This window comes from Gossypium hirsutum, chromosome D11 (genome assembly GCF_007990345.1).
Source record: "Gossypium hirsutum isolate 1008001.06 chromosome D11, Gossypium_hirsutum_v2.1, whole genome shotgun sequence".
NCBI lineage: Eukaryota > Viridiplantae > Streptophyta > Magnoliopsida > Malvales > Malvaceae > Gossypium > Gossypium hirsutum.
In genome coordinates this window covers 69,036,072-69,048,959 of record NC_053447.1, presented here as the reverse complement: position 1 = coordinate 69,048,959, position 12,888 = coordinate 69,036,072, and the positions used below count along the sequence as shown (strand labels likewise).

The 12,888-nt window shown below is 31.4% G+C and overlaps 2 protein-coding genes across 2 annotated transcripts; one reads left to right on the top strand and one right to left on the bottom strand.

Annotated features, from left to right (window-relative positions):
- Nucleotides 1-1,548: 1,548 nt before the first annotated feature.
- Nucleotides 1,549-2,372, top strand: LOC107904361 (norbelladine synthase). Its single transcript, XM_016830709.2, has 2 exons — nt 1,549-1,790; nt 1,916-2,372. The coding sequence occupies exons 1-2, from the start codon at nt 1,607-1,609 to the stop codon at nt 2,218-2,220; spliced, it is 489 nt and encodes a 162-aa protein (XP_016686198.1). The 5' UTR covers nt 1,549-1,606; the 3' UTR covers nt 2,221-2,372.
- Nucleotides 2,373-8,291: 5,919 nt separating this feature from the next.
- Nucleotides 8,292-11,941, bottom strand: LOC107963462 (WEB family protein At3g02930, chloroplastic). Its single transcript, XM_016899975.2, has 3 exons — nt 11,708-11,941; nt 10,988-11,195; nt 8,292-10,827 (listed from the first exon to the last, which is right to left on the bottom strand). The coding sequence occupies exons 1-3, from the start codon at nt 11,722-11,724 to the stop codon at nt 8,533-8,535; spliced, it is 2,520 nt and encodes an 839-aa protein (XP_016755464.2). The 5' UTR covers nt 11,725-11,941; the 3' UTR covers nt 8,292-8,532.
- Between the last annotated feature and the right edge of the window lie 947 nt (nt 11,942-12,888).

The following is a 12,888-nucleotide window of genomic DNA, read 5'->3' as shown; positions in this document are numbered from 1 at the left end:
AAGATTTGTATTTCATACGAATTTATGTTGTGAAAGACTTTTCGCATCTCTTTCCCATATATGCATCAATTTTACGAAAAGAAGATTTGAATGAGTGATGGCAAGAGAAATCCAGTTTAATACGTATATATATAATTATTATGGATGATGGGGTGAAAATGGTCCATAAAATAATTTTTCAATAAAATATAAATTAGTTTTAATTTTTAAACTGATTTTTAAAATAAATTATTCAGTTAAAATATTTACATTTTTTCTTTTAACTTTTATTCAAAATTATCTGAAATAAAATAAATAACATCATATTAATAAAATTTTCTCTATTTTTTTAAAAGTCTTTTTCCGGCTTTCATAGTCAACAGTCAACACCAACTAAAACTTAAAACTATGACTATGGAAGGAGACATACTTTTGATTTTTCAACTATTTATCGTGTGGAGCTAATTAGCAGTTGGCATGGCAAAATATCAATACAATATGTATAATTTGTTACTTACAGATTATTTTTTTAAAAATAGGTTGATATATATATTAGTATATATAAATTTTTTGTATAAAAATATCAATACAATATGTTACAAAATTTCAGTTCCGTTTGTGGAGTTAAAAAAATTTTCACCAAACAATTACATTTTTATTAAATAAAATGACGAATGAAATTTGATATCCTTAATTATTATGGTCAAAATGGTGGGGTTAATATCTTTTTCTTAAAAATACTCATTCCAACTTCACGTAGAAATATATTGGGTTAGAAATTAGAGGGGATTCGCCCCGTCCCCCCTAAAATGAAAACTTGTCATTTAGGCCCTCTAAATTTTTTTAAAATTTTAAATTAATAAATGCAAAATTACACTTTGGCCACTTCTAAAATCATAAAAATTTGATATAATCCTTTAAAAATTATAAAGATATAGACTATAAAAAATTAAAATTTCATTTGGCCCCCTCTAAACAATTGTTCTGGCTTCGCCCCTGTTAGAAATGTGTTTTTAAGAGAAATTCATGTAATCGTTTTAATCAATATAGCTAAGGATGTTAATTATTTGGGCTAACTAATATCATTATAAAAATAGAGGATCAAGTTATGTCAAATTAAAATGTAAAGACTAAATCTCAAATGTGATAGAGAGATCAAAATTACAATTTTATAATTATCTTAAAATAACTAAAAAATAAAAAAGAGTTGTGTCATTAGTTAGTCCAAATAATTAGCATCCTTAATATTTTTAGTACATGATGTGCATCTTTTTAATAACATTTATTCCAATTCATTATGCAAAAATATATTTTTTTGATAGAATAGTATTTTTTTAAAATAGATTAAAAATTTAATCAAAATAGCTAAAGGTGTTAATTAGTTGGACTACGTAATGTTATTATAAAAGTAGAGAATTAAAATATAAAGATTAAATCTTAAATGTGAGAATAATAAAGGGACCAAAACTGAAAATTTACCATTATAATTATAATTATAATGGCTAGAAAGGAAAAAGTCTACAACATTTTCCAATAAAACGTGAAGGATGGTGCAACAATAAGTAGAAGACAAATGGTCTGCTTTCTATATATAGACAGCTGATCCGTATGTAGGAGAAACTAAAAAATGAAGGGCCATCTCTCACATGATTATCTTTTGGAGGTTCCGGCAGCCGTCGTATGGGACACCTACCGTGGCCTCGAGCTCGGAAAACTAGTCAATCAAATGTTTCAAGATGTTGTGGGAATGGTCGAAGTTGTTCACGGTGACGGAGGCGTTGGAACTATTTTAAAGATCACATTCCCTCCTGGTAAGTATGACTATGATGTACATATGTTGTAGGGTTCGAATAGATAATTCGACCTTTTAATAATTCTTTAGAGTGGGGTTTTTTTTTATTATTATTATATAATCGTGGCATTGAAATTGATATAGGAACATTGGGATTGAGCTATATGAAGGAAATATTTACACAAGCTGATGATGAACAACGGGTGAAGGAAAGTGAAATCATTGAAGGAGGATTCAAAGATTTTGGATTTGAGGTTTATCGTTATCGCTTTCAAATCATTGAGAAAAATGGTGAATCATCTATTATCAGGTCATCGGTGGAGTATGAAATAGATGACAAGCTTCAAGAGATTGCTTCCCTTGCCACTACCAAGCAAATGGAAGCATTGAATGAAGTTGTTGGCAAACATCTCAAACAAAAATGGGATTCCTCTAATAAGAAACCTTAATGTCTTCTCTCCATGCAATTACCAACTTTTAAGAATAATGAGCTTAAATAGTTCAAGCAACCTCGATGTTTTATTTTTATTGTACCGTTTCTATTGTATCGGTAAAATTATGGATAATATATAAATAAGATTGCAGGAGCAATTCACTGCCACATGCATTGCTATCAGACAATTTCTGCGACTCAAACCCATAACATGGATATAGGGTTAACACCCGTTGGGATGCTTTTATTTATTTTTAAGTTGATTTTAGGTAGGATGCTGGAGGTTATTATCAGGGTTAAAAGCTTGAATCTTAAGCTGCTAACGAAAAACTTCAATCACTTGCTCGTTCGGGTTATTGATGATGCTTTTTAATATATTTTAATCATATAACACTTGACATATTTTAACTCCACAAGAGAAGTTAAAAGACTGTCCTGTACATGTACTTAATTGATAATTCAAAGAATAGAATAGGTTATGATTTTTTCAACCCTTTTGTAAAATTTAAAAAAATCGTTCATCTTTAGACCAAATAATAGTCATAGATGTATATATTTAACTATTTATCCATTTCATAAAAAAATTTTATTACAAATACATTTAATTATTTAAATCCTATATCTCACATAAATATTTAATAATTTTATCGTTCATTTTTTATACAATATTGAGAGTGGATAGATTTTAAATCCGTCTTAAACGAATATCTGATAAGAATTTTAACCACTACTTACAAGTCAAGATTTATCATTTATGTATTATATCATTAGTTGTATACCTTCCAATGTTGAATAAATTTTGAGTTTTTGTTGAATTTAGAACATGGGTATTGACATTATGAGTTTAATAAAGTAACTTTTACAGAAGGAAAACGTATATGATTGTAAGAAACTCCAAGTAGAAGACATTTGCTAATATATAAAACACACCCCCACCACACACATGAACCAAATTGTTATTTGTCAAAAGGAACTGCTTTGGAGAAACTAAGAAATGAAGGGTCATCTCTCATATATTATCCGGTAGAGGTTCCGGCAGCTGTCATATGGGATGTCTACCGTGGCATCGAGATCAGAAAACTAGCTGATCAACTGCTTTGAGGCGTTATCGGCACGATTGAAGGGTGATGGAGGTGTTGGAACTATTGTAAAGATCACCTTCCCTCCTCGTAAGTATGGAGATATGGTATATATGTATTATCATATATGTAATATCATGTCAATTTGTTATCTCCACATATTACTCATTAATAATTCAGTTAATAAATTAACGATTGATTTTTGTGTAGACTGAAATTTCAAAGGAGACTATGGACTAAATCTACAATTGTATATGTCGAAACCACTTTTAGATAACAAAAAAAAAGCGTCAACTTATTTTAAAAATGAAAAATTGGAGTCGCCACCGATATTTTATTGAGGTGTGATCGGATCACCTTAAAAATGATTTTGGTCTACAAGTTTTAAGAAAAACGGGTTCAGGAGTCAGTTCGTACGAGGAAAGATTAGCACCCTTGTAACGCCCAAAATCGGTACCGAATTGATTGTTTAATGTCTTAAAGTCGAATGTCGAAAATTTGAAAAGTTTAGAAACGATTCCCCTTTTTATTAATGTCATATTTTAAAACAATGCTTGGATAGATTTGAACGAATGTAAAAGGATTTCTCATCCCGAGGCAACAAAATGTCATATCCAGTAAGTTAGGATGCAACGTTTGAATTCCCGAGCATAAGCTAAACTTTTAAAAATCTTTATTGAAACTTTGTGCATTTGAAAACTAAAATGTTTAGTCGTTTTAGTTCGATGAGAAAATCGAAACCCCGTAAGTTAGAGCATGATTCCTCATCGTTCCAAAGACGACATATTGCAAACTTCATTTTTCCTTTTTTACGAAATTGGATCAAAGCGAAGGTTTAATGCAATATTAACAATGATATAAATTTGATTTATTCGAAATGAAAAGAAATGAAATAATCAAATTTTGGCAAATAAATCGGAAATTTTAACTATGATGTAATGTTCAGAATTGAAAAGCAAATGTATGAACATGGAATAAGATACATGGGCAGAATACTAAACAATATGCGCGTACAAACCCCAAACACACATAATAATTATTGAACTCGAAATAATATATAAAACAAATCCAAAGAAAGGGTACATAAATAAAACAACATGAAGTAAGTAATAGGCTAAAAACAAATCTATTATGCAAATGAATTTAAGATAAAATGATACATGAAACGAATTGAAATAAATCATTTAATAAATTGTTTAAAACAACTAATAAAACACAATATACAAAAATATTTAAGCAAATGAAGTATGACGAAAAATTAGAATATACATTATATAGAAAAATAATAATAATATGTATAATTCAAAATAAATAGTATGTATATGGATGAAGTTTAAAACAATGCATGAATTAAAACAATTAATATATATATATATATGAATGTACAATTTAATACAAATAATATCTACAATTTAAAATGAATTGGATAATTTACAATAAATAATATATAATAAATTTGAAATAATAATACATATAAAATTTAAAAATTTTGATGATAATTCTAGAATAATCATACGTGATAAATCCAAAATAATCCATATAATAAATTTAAAAATAATGATAAATTTGAAATAGATATACATGATAAATTTAAGATAATGTTAAAGATGAATTTAAAATAATAATATTGATAAATTACAAATAATAAAACATGATAAATCTAAAATAATAATATACAATACACTTAGATAATATTAATGATTAATTTAATAATAATAAGTATAAACATTCAAATAATATCAGATTTAAAAATTTTTTTAAAAAAAATAGCATAATAATCGATACTTAAATAAATAAAACACAAGCAAATTAAATCAAACTAATGAGGATTAAATTGAATTTAAAGCAAAATTAAAAGGAAAAAATGAGAATAAAACAAAAATGAGGGCCAAAATATGACGTGCGGATAACATGGGGACCGAATGGGAAATATTCCCTTCCCTCAAAACGCAGCATCTTGACACAGATCAAATTGGAATGAAACCTAAAAAGCGTGGCCAAATTTAAATGAAATAAAAGAATCAATTTGAAATACCCAACGAAAGAAAAGGGACTGTTAGCGCAATTTTTCGAAGCGTTACAAAACGCGTAGATCCTTCCCGAGTCGGGTCACCGTGCGGGTTATTGAGGCTAAACGGCCAATATGGCACCGTTTTAGAGCCATTGAAATAGGCCCTAAACGGTACCGTTTTATGCACAATATAAAAGCCACTTAAAACACTAAAATCAGAAACACTTTTTATTTACATTAACTATCAAGGAAAAAAAACTAAACCCTCTCTGCCCTCTGCCGCTTCAACGATCTGAAGCTCTGCCCGACTCCGATTGCGATGGAGTAGGCAGAGCCAAGTAGATTCCTGATCTCCTAACTCTTCTTTTCTTTTTCATATAAGATTAATAAAAAACGGAAAAGGAAAAACGTAACGAAAAAAATACAGAAGAAAAAGTGAAAGAATAACCTTCTTTAAAACTTTTTTATTTCTTTTTCCCTCCCTTTACATTGATTTCCTCTCTCTTTTTTTGAATACCCCTTTTTTTAAAAAATAGAAAATATGGCTCTTTTTATAGCCCAAAATACAACTTATTTTCTATTTTTCTCTATTTTTACACTGTGTTTTTGTTGCTATTGGACTATTGCAGGCGGCATACGTGGAGGTGTGGCGGCTGGGGCTGTGCTGGAAGCTGTTAGATTTTAGGGTTTCGGTGAATTGGGTATTTGGTTTAGTTGGGTTTGGGTTTGGTATTATTGGGCCATGCAGCCTTTTGTAATTTGGACTCTTTTTTTTATTTGTTTGGTCTATTTTAATTGCGAGCCCGGGCTAAAACTGGGTATTACAGTATACATAGTGTAGAACTAGCAATTGAATTTAATTGAACAGATTTAAATTCTACTATTTGGATCAGGACTAAAATTTTAGATTTTGAAAAGTACAAGGACTAAATTTGACCAAATCAAAAAGTACAAGGATTAAACTTGATCACATTAAATTACAAGAACCAAACCCACAACTTTCACAAAATATAGGGACTAATAGTAGAATTTAACTTATATGTTATGTGTTAATATTAATTTTCTTCCCACCATGATATTGAAATTCATACAAGAACCCCGAGACTGAGTTATATGAAGGAAATGTTTAAAAAAATTGATGATGAATAACAGGTGAAGGAACTTGCTATCAATAATGACAGTAGAATGATCGCAAAGTAATAAGAAATAATAATAACACGTAAATTTCACGTGAAAAACCCTTATCGGAAAAAATCACGAGTAGAGGAGAAGAAATTCACTATGTCGAAAAACACATAATACAAGAGGAGTTCAACTACATCTATTTAAGGGTTAAAAAACCTATATAATCAAAGTCTAATAGAAGAAGTATAGTTATATACGGATTCAACTTATTCGGCCCTCGATCCTTCGCCTCCACAAATATCCTATTTGTCTCTATTTTACTTCTTTAACGAGTGACGGGATTCGGATCAAACAATTCTAACAGAAACTAAAATCGAAGATGTCGAGTTTGAGATTTGTCGTTTTCGAGTGCAAATCATCAAGAAAGATGTTGAATCGTCCATTATCAGGTCATCAATTGATTATAAAATAGATGCCAAGCTTCAAGAACTTACTTCTTAGGCCACTACCAAGCCAATGGAGATATGGAAGGAAGGTATTTGCAAATCTCTCTCGAACAGAAATGGAATTCCACAAAGTAGTAAGTTTAATGTGTTATATGTTTAGATGTCTACATGGGAGGAATGTTAAATAATGAAAATCTCAAATAATGGCGTGTAATGTATTGACTGCTCACCTCATCCCTTTATCATGAGGTTAGGAGTTTGATCTTTGTCAATAGAAATAGAGCACATTTAATAGTTAAGAGGGATTTTGACCATAAAAAAATATTATCTCATGAATTGGGTCGGATTGAATTTGGGCTCAGTTTAAACATGATTCACACACTTTATGTTTGCTCTTTGAATTATTATTATCACTGTCCTCTTTGAATTAATAATTTGAATTTTTATGTAACTATATTTGACCTCTATCGAAAAAAGTTTTTAAATAAATTAAAGGAATCATGTCATAAATCTCTCACTACTTCATTACTATATCAAAGACATCTATCTAACATCATGATTCTCGATCTTGGCATTTACGTGTTTTGTTTTTTTACGCTTTTACTCCAACCAACTACCTATTTCAGTTGAAACAACATCAACTCTTATTCAACAAAGCCAACCAATCAGATATCTTTATTATCATCCAACCATTGGCTCCCATCTACAAGTTCAAAGTGAGAAGGTTCGTGTGCAACTATCTTGATTATGGTTTAAGAGTCTTGACTAACGGATGCCAAACCACGTTCTGGATATACGTCACAACTCACGCAATCTCCGAAAATCTCAAGGCTTCGATTTAATTCGTCGCTATTAGAGTTCATCATTCCAACATCCTCACCATCAACTACTAGTCATCAACCTTGTATAAGTGTAATAGCATAATCTTTACATCCATAAATAGAAGTTTTTATCCTAGCTTTAAATTGTTTTTGAATTATTGTTTCATTTTATTTTTTATTTAGTAATTTAAATTATAAATAAATTTTTTTATCAATAAATCAATGAAGTTATTTCGTAAATCTCTCATTACTTCAATATATTTAACATATTTTAATTGTATAATATTTATTATATTTTAAATCCACAAGCAAGATTAAAAATTATCAAGTGATATTTAGAAAACAATAAATAAATAAAATGTAAGATTATTCTTAACCCCGCTTGTGAAATTAAGAAAACACCATCACCAATCTATCCAATAACAAACCTATATGTATATATTGAACAAATTTCCCATAACTTCAGTAGAAATACACTTCATTATTCAAATCCTATACTTATTTATATTTAACAATTTTATTGTTCATATATTATATATACTATATAAACACAAAAAACATATACATACATACATACATAAAGATAAAATTTTAGCAATGGTGTATGTCATAAAGTTTAGTTTCAATGATAAACATGAAGAAAACAAATTGAAATAAGGCTTGAGTTGCCATGTTTTTCATGAACTTAAAATATTCTAAAATTAGGAAATAAAGTAGTTAAGAGACTAATCCTATAGAGAAAATATTAAGCAAAACCAATGAACCCAAACACAGTCAGCTGCAAGATAATTATATCCTAAATACCTGCCTGCTTGTAGGGCTATGAGCCATGGCCACGGCTGGTTTCTACTTCTGGTTGCTACTTCCTTTCTTCTTCAGTAGGCTCCCGAATTTATGGAGTAAAGGCTTCTTCTTTTTGTGTTGCTGCTGCTTTGATGGTGAGTTTCCACCATTGTCTATGATTTCTGTTGAAATGTTTATTTGATCAAAGCCCTCGCTACCATCCACCTTTGACTCGCCTTCTTCATCAAAGGATTCTTCTTGTTCAGGTTCTCCTTCTGGTGAGAATTCTTTCTTTTCGATTTTGCAGCTTTCCCACATCTTAAATTCGACCGGATCATCCTTTACTTTTCTTTCATCTTCTTTCTTTACTTTTCCATTCACATTCTCCATTTCATTTGCTTGAAGAGCCTCATCTTTCAAGCCATTGTTTAACTTTTGGGAGTTTTCATTTTTGGGCTCCTCAGGACGCTCCGATGGGATCTCTAACACAGGCTTTTCTTTACTTCCATGCCCGTTCTCTTCCGAGAATTCAACCACCTTAGGCAACAAATCATAGTCCTTGTCACTGTCGGTTAGCTCACCATTTTCCTCGCTTTGCTTTTTTATCATAGCTTCTTCTAACAACTTAGACAACTCCTCAACTTTCTTAAGCGACGCAACTTCCCTAGCACGAAGTTCCTCATTTTCTTGAATGACACTCTGCAACTCGGTTTCTTTAACCAACATACTCTCCTTCATTTTCATGCTCTCAATCTTGACTTCCTTTACTGCTTCTTGCAGATAAATCACGTTCGATTCAACTTCCTTTAGGTTCTCCTTCAACTGAGCTTCTTCCTCAGATACAGAAGCTTCTTCCTCGGATTGTTTCAGCAAATTTACCAGCCTATTAATTTCCTTTTCCAGATATGTTTTTTCTTCATCCGATTTTTTTACACAATCTACTAAATGCATTTCTTTTTCTTCCCACTCGGTTTTGGAATTCTGATATTGATTCTTGGATTGTTCAATGGTATTTGTGAGAAGATCAATCTCATTTTTCGCATTATCAAGCATGGTTTCGTACTTCTCATCTGTTGCTGTCAAGAACAACCTTAGTTCCTCTAACTGAGTCTCGTAATTTTCGTTGTCTGTTTCACGAGATAACAGCTTCTCCTTAGCTTCCCTAGCTTCCGCAGAAACTTCATGCAAGGCCGAAGCTAAACTTTCCATTGCTTTCTTGCTCTTCTCTTCCTCATCCCTAGAATCTTCCAACTCGTTAATGAGTTTGTTTTTCTCTTCTAAAAGAGTTTGGACACTCGAAACTGCAACCTTCTCGTTATTTAGAGCTCGGGTCTTTTCTTCTTTCAGTGTTTCTAACTCGGACTTTAGAGACTCAACCAAATTCGCCACTTCCACATTTTCTTTCTTAGCCATAATAATCTGATGTTCTGATTCCTCGAGATCCCTTCTTTCTGTACCAATCGTCATTTCCAATAGCCTCACCTTTTCTTTAAGAGCAACAATTTCGGATTCCGCATCTTGCAATGAATTATTCTTGCTCTCTAGTTGTTTCATGACCGAGTCCAAAGATTCCAATGTAAATCTTTCTAACTTCTTTGCTTCCTCAATCTGCATTTCTAATTCTTCAATCCTATTTCCCCACTCCTCTATTACGTTATGTGCATAAGATTCAGCCATTCTCGCAGCTCCTAGATCAACATTAAGTTGTTCAATGAAAGCCTCCTTTTCCACCAACTCCTCCTCGTAGACCTTTGCTTTCCCAAGTTTGTGTTTCAATGATTCTATCTCTTCCATAAGCTTCGACACCATTTCATTCTGTTCGTTAACCTCTCTTTCACGTTTTGAATCAAGCAATGACTTCAACCGAACCAATTCAGCTGAGAGAATTTCCACTTTCTCAGCATTGATTTCAGCAATCTTGGTAGCACCGTCAGCATGGTCCAATGCTTGGTTCTTCGTGTCACAAGTCATGGCTAGTTCCTGCTTCACCCTTTGAAGTTCATAAGTGGTCGAGGCAAGAACAGCCAAATCCAAAGCATGTTGGTTCCTCACAGATTCAATTTCTAGCCATTCTTCATCTTTCTTTTGAGCAGCTTCCGTTCCCACCTGTTCCAACTCAACAGACCGAAACTTCTCAATCTCGGAGCTCTCTTCAGCTTGCTTTCGTGCAACCAAAGCCTCTCTAAGCTTTGCATTTGCTTCTTCAGCCACTTTTTGTGCTTCTTTTAGTTCATCAATTGCTTGTGCTTTCTCTTTCTCGATCAATGATATTTTCTCCTCTGCTTTCTTTAAATCCTCTTGAACCAAGTTCAACTGAAACTGCAATTGAGATCCCCTAATCACCCGTGGTTGCAGTTTCTGAAAACCGAAACCAACCGATAATCCAGATGAAAACCCATTAGTTAAGAATCCTCATAACCGAACCCTATATCAATAAATCTGATATAAATCTACTTCTTGCTAAAAACATGTAAGATCAAATACAGCAATATTTGATAGCATTGACTAAAAGACTTACTTCAGGTGGTGTGGCAACTTTCGGTGATCTATGATCAACTGTAGGCTTCGAGTTAAGAGATAGTCTTTGCGATCGATCAACCGAATGACTAGTACTCTGCAAGGGAGAAGGTGAACCAGGCTCTGGTTTGACCAGTCCCCTACTCACTTTACTTGCCACTCTAGGTGTTGCTGGTGAAGTCTTACTAGGAGTATCAGATAAACTAGACCTGTATAAAAATGTTCAAAGGCTCATACTTTAAAATCAAAATCCCATTATTTTAAACACAAAATTCAAAGAATATAAACAAAAATTTATGCCAAAATCAAATAAAAGATGGATTTATACATAATTGGGCAAAGAGCAAATTATTCTACTAAATTAATACATCTATACATATGCACTTTAAATAACAGAGAACAAAATCAACTAAAATAAGACTATAAAAATTGAGTGAAACCCATTTGAAAAAATGAATCAAAGAACAAAATCAACTAAAAAGTATGAATTGAAAGTCTTTAAATTTCAAATTACAATGGAAACACACACACACACAAGGCTAAAAGAATAAAAAAGAAGATTAAAACAATCCCAGAATTTACTACAAAAAATCATAAGAACATTAAGAAGAACCCCAAAATAAGCAAGAAAAAAACCCCAAGTCAGATCTAAGTACAAAAATAAAAGAATTAACAAAAGAAGCATGAAGTGATAAAAGAGAAAACCCAGAAAGAAACGTACTTGGATTTAGCAGACATGATGAGATATAAGAAGAAGATCGATGAAAGTAGGCTTTTTTTTTTTTTTCAAGAAGCAAAGAGAAAGGAAGGAACTTGGAGAAAGCAGTTGCTACCTAAAATGCTTACATTTTGGGGGAAAAAAATGGAATTATAATGTAAGGTTCAAACATAACTGATGAACCATTTTCCCTTTTTCTTAACCTATCATCAATGAAAAAATTGCTTCAAAACAAAAAGAATGAAAATTTTCCTTATAGTTCTTTTTTTTTTCTGTAACCCGTTATTAGATTTAGGTAAATTACATTATTAGTCCCTTACTTATTAGTAAATTTATTTTTTAATCATCAAATTATAAAAATTATAAAATTATCACTTAATTATTCAATTTTATCTTTTTTTGTCACCGACGAGCTAATAAGTTTTTTCCATTAGTCAGTTAATAGTTGGTGACCAACAAAAAAAAACTTTGAATAGTTAAGTGATCATTTTGTAAATTTATATCTTAATTGAATGAATATTGCAAAATTGCAGCATATAACATGTCATGGTTCTTAGACCAACTTGCTATCCGGTTGACCCACTACCAGGCCATCTCTCCTTACCTCAATAGGTATATAGTTCACTATCGTGTAATTCACCACTATGGTTCGCCTGTACACTTCATCGCTATGTAGGCGAACTCATACTAGGAGGACATGTGCTAGTCCTAAAAGAGGGTACGTGTTAACATGCCTAGGGCTTATTTGTTCTTAGTAGGTCACATCAAGGGATCGTAATTTATAAATACAAAAATGGACTCTCAAGTGAAAGAGAAAAAAAATCACTCAGCAAAACGTCACAAGTAAATGTTTGAATTGGATATTTGCTAATATAAAAAAATGAATAAAGATATAAATAATTGGATTGAACGTTGAAAGAAAGAATAGTTAAAGTCATGCAGAGAATATAAGTTGGAACCCTAAATGTTCATTGTCTTAGGAAGCACAACTAAGGGTGTGCATTCGGTTAACTGACCAGAAATAGTTATAACCAAATTAACCGACGTTTCAAAATTTTTAACCGTTAACCGAATCAAATTTTTTTAAAAAAACATTAACTGAATCGAAATTTTTTCAGTTAATTACGTCGGTTAACCGAATTAACCAAAAATTGTATGGTTTTTATTTTTGGTTAAAAATTAAC

Excerpts from the sequence above, each read along its gene's own strand:
- LOC107963462 (XM_016899975.2), bottom strand. Across the intron at positions 10,828-10,987 it reads AAGTTGCCACACCACCTGAA|AAACTGCAACCACGGGTGAT; the intron begins GTAAGTCTTTTA and ends TTCGGTTTTCAG.
- LOC107904361 (XM_016830709.2), top strand. The coding sequence starts at position 1,607 with ATGAAGGGCCATCTCTCACATGATTATCTTTTGGAGGTTCCGGCAGCC. Across the intron at positions 1,791-1,915 it reads AAAGATCACATTCCCTCCTG|GAACATTGGGATTGAGCTAT; the intron begins GTAAGTATGACT and ends AAATTGATATAG.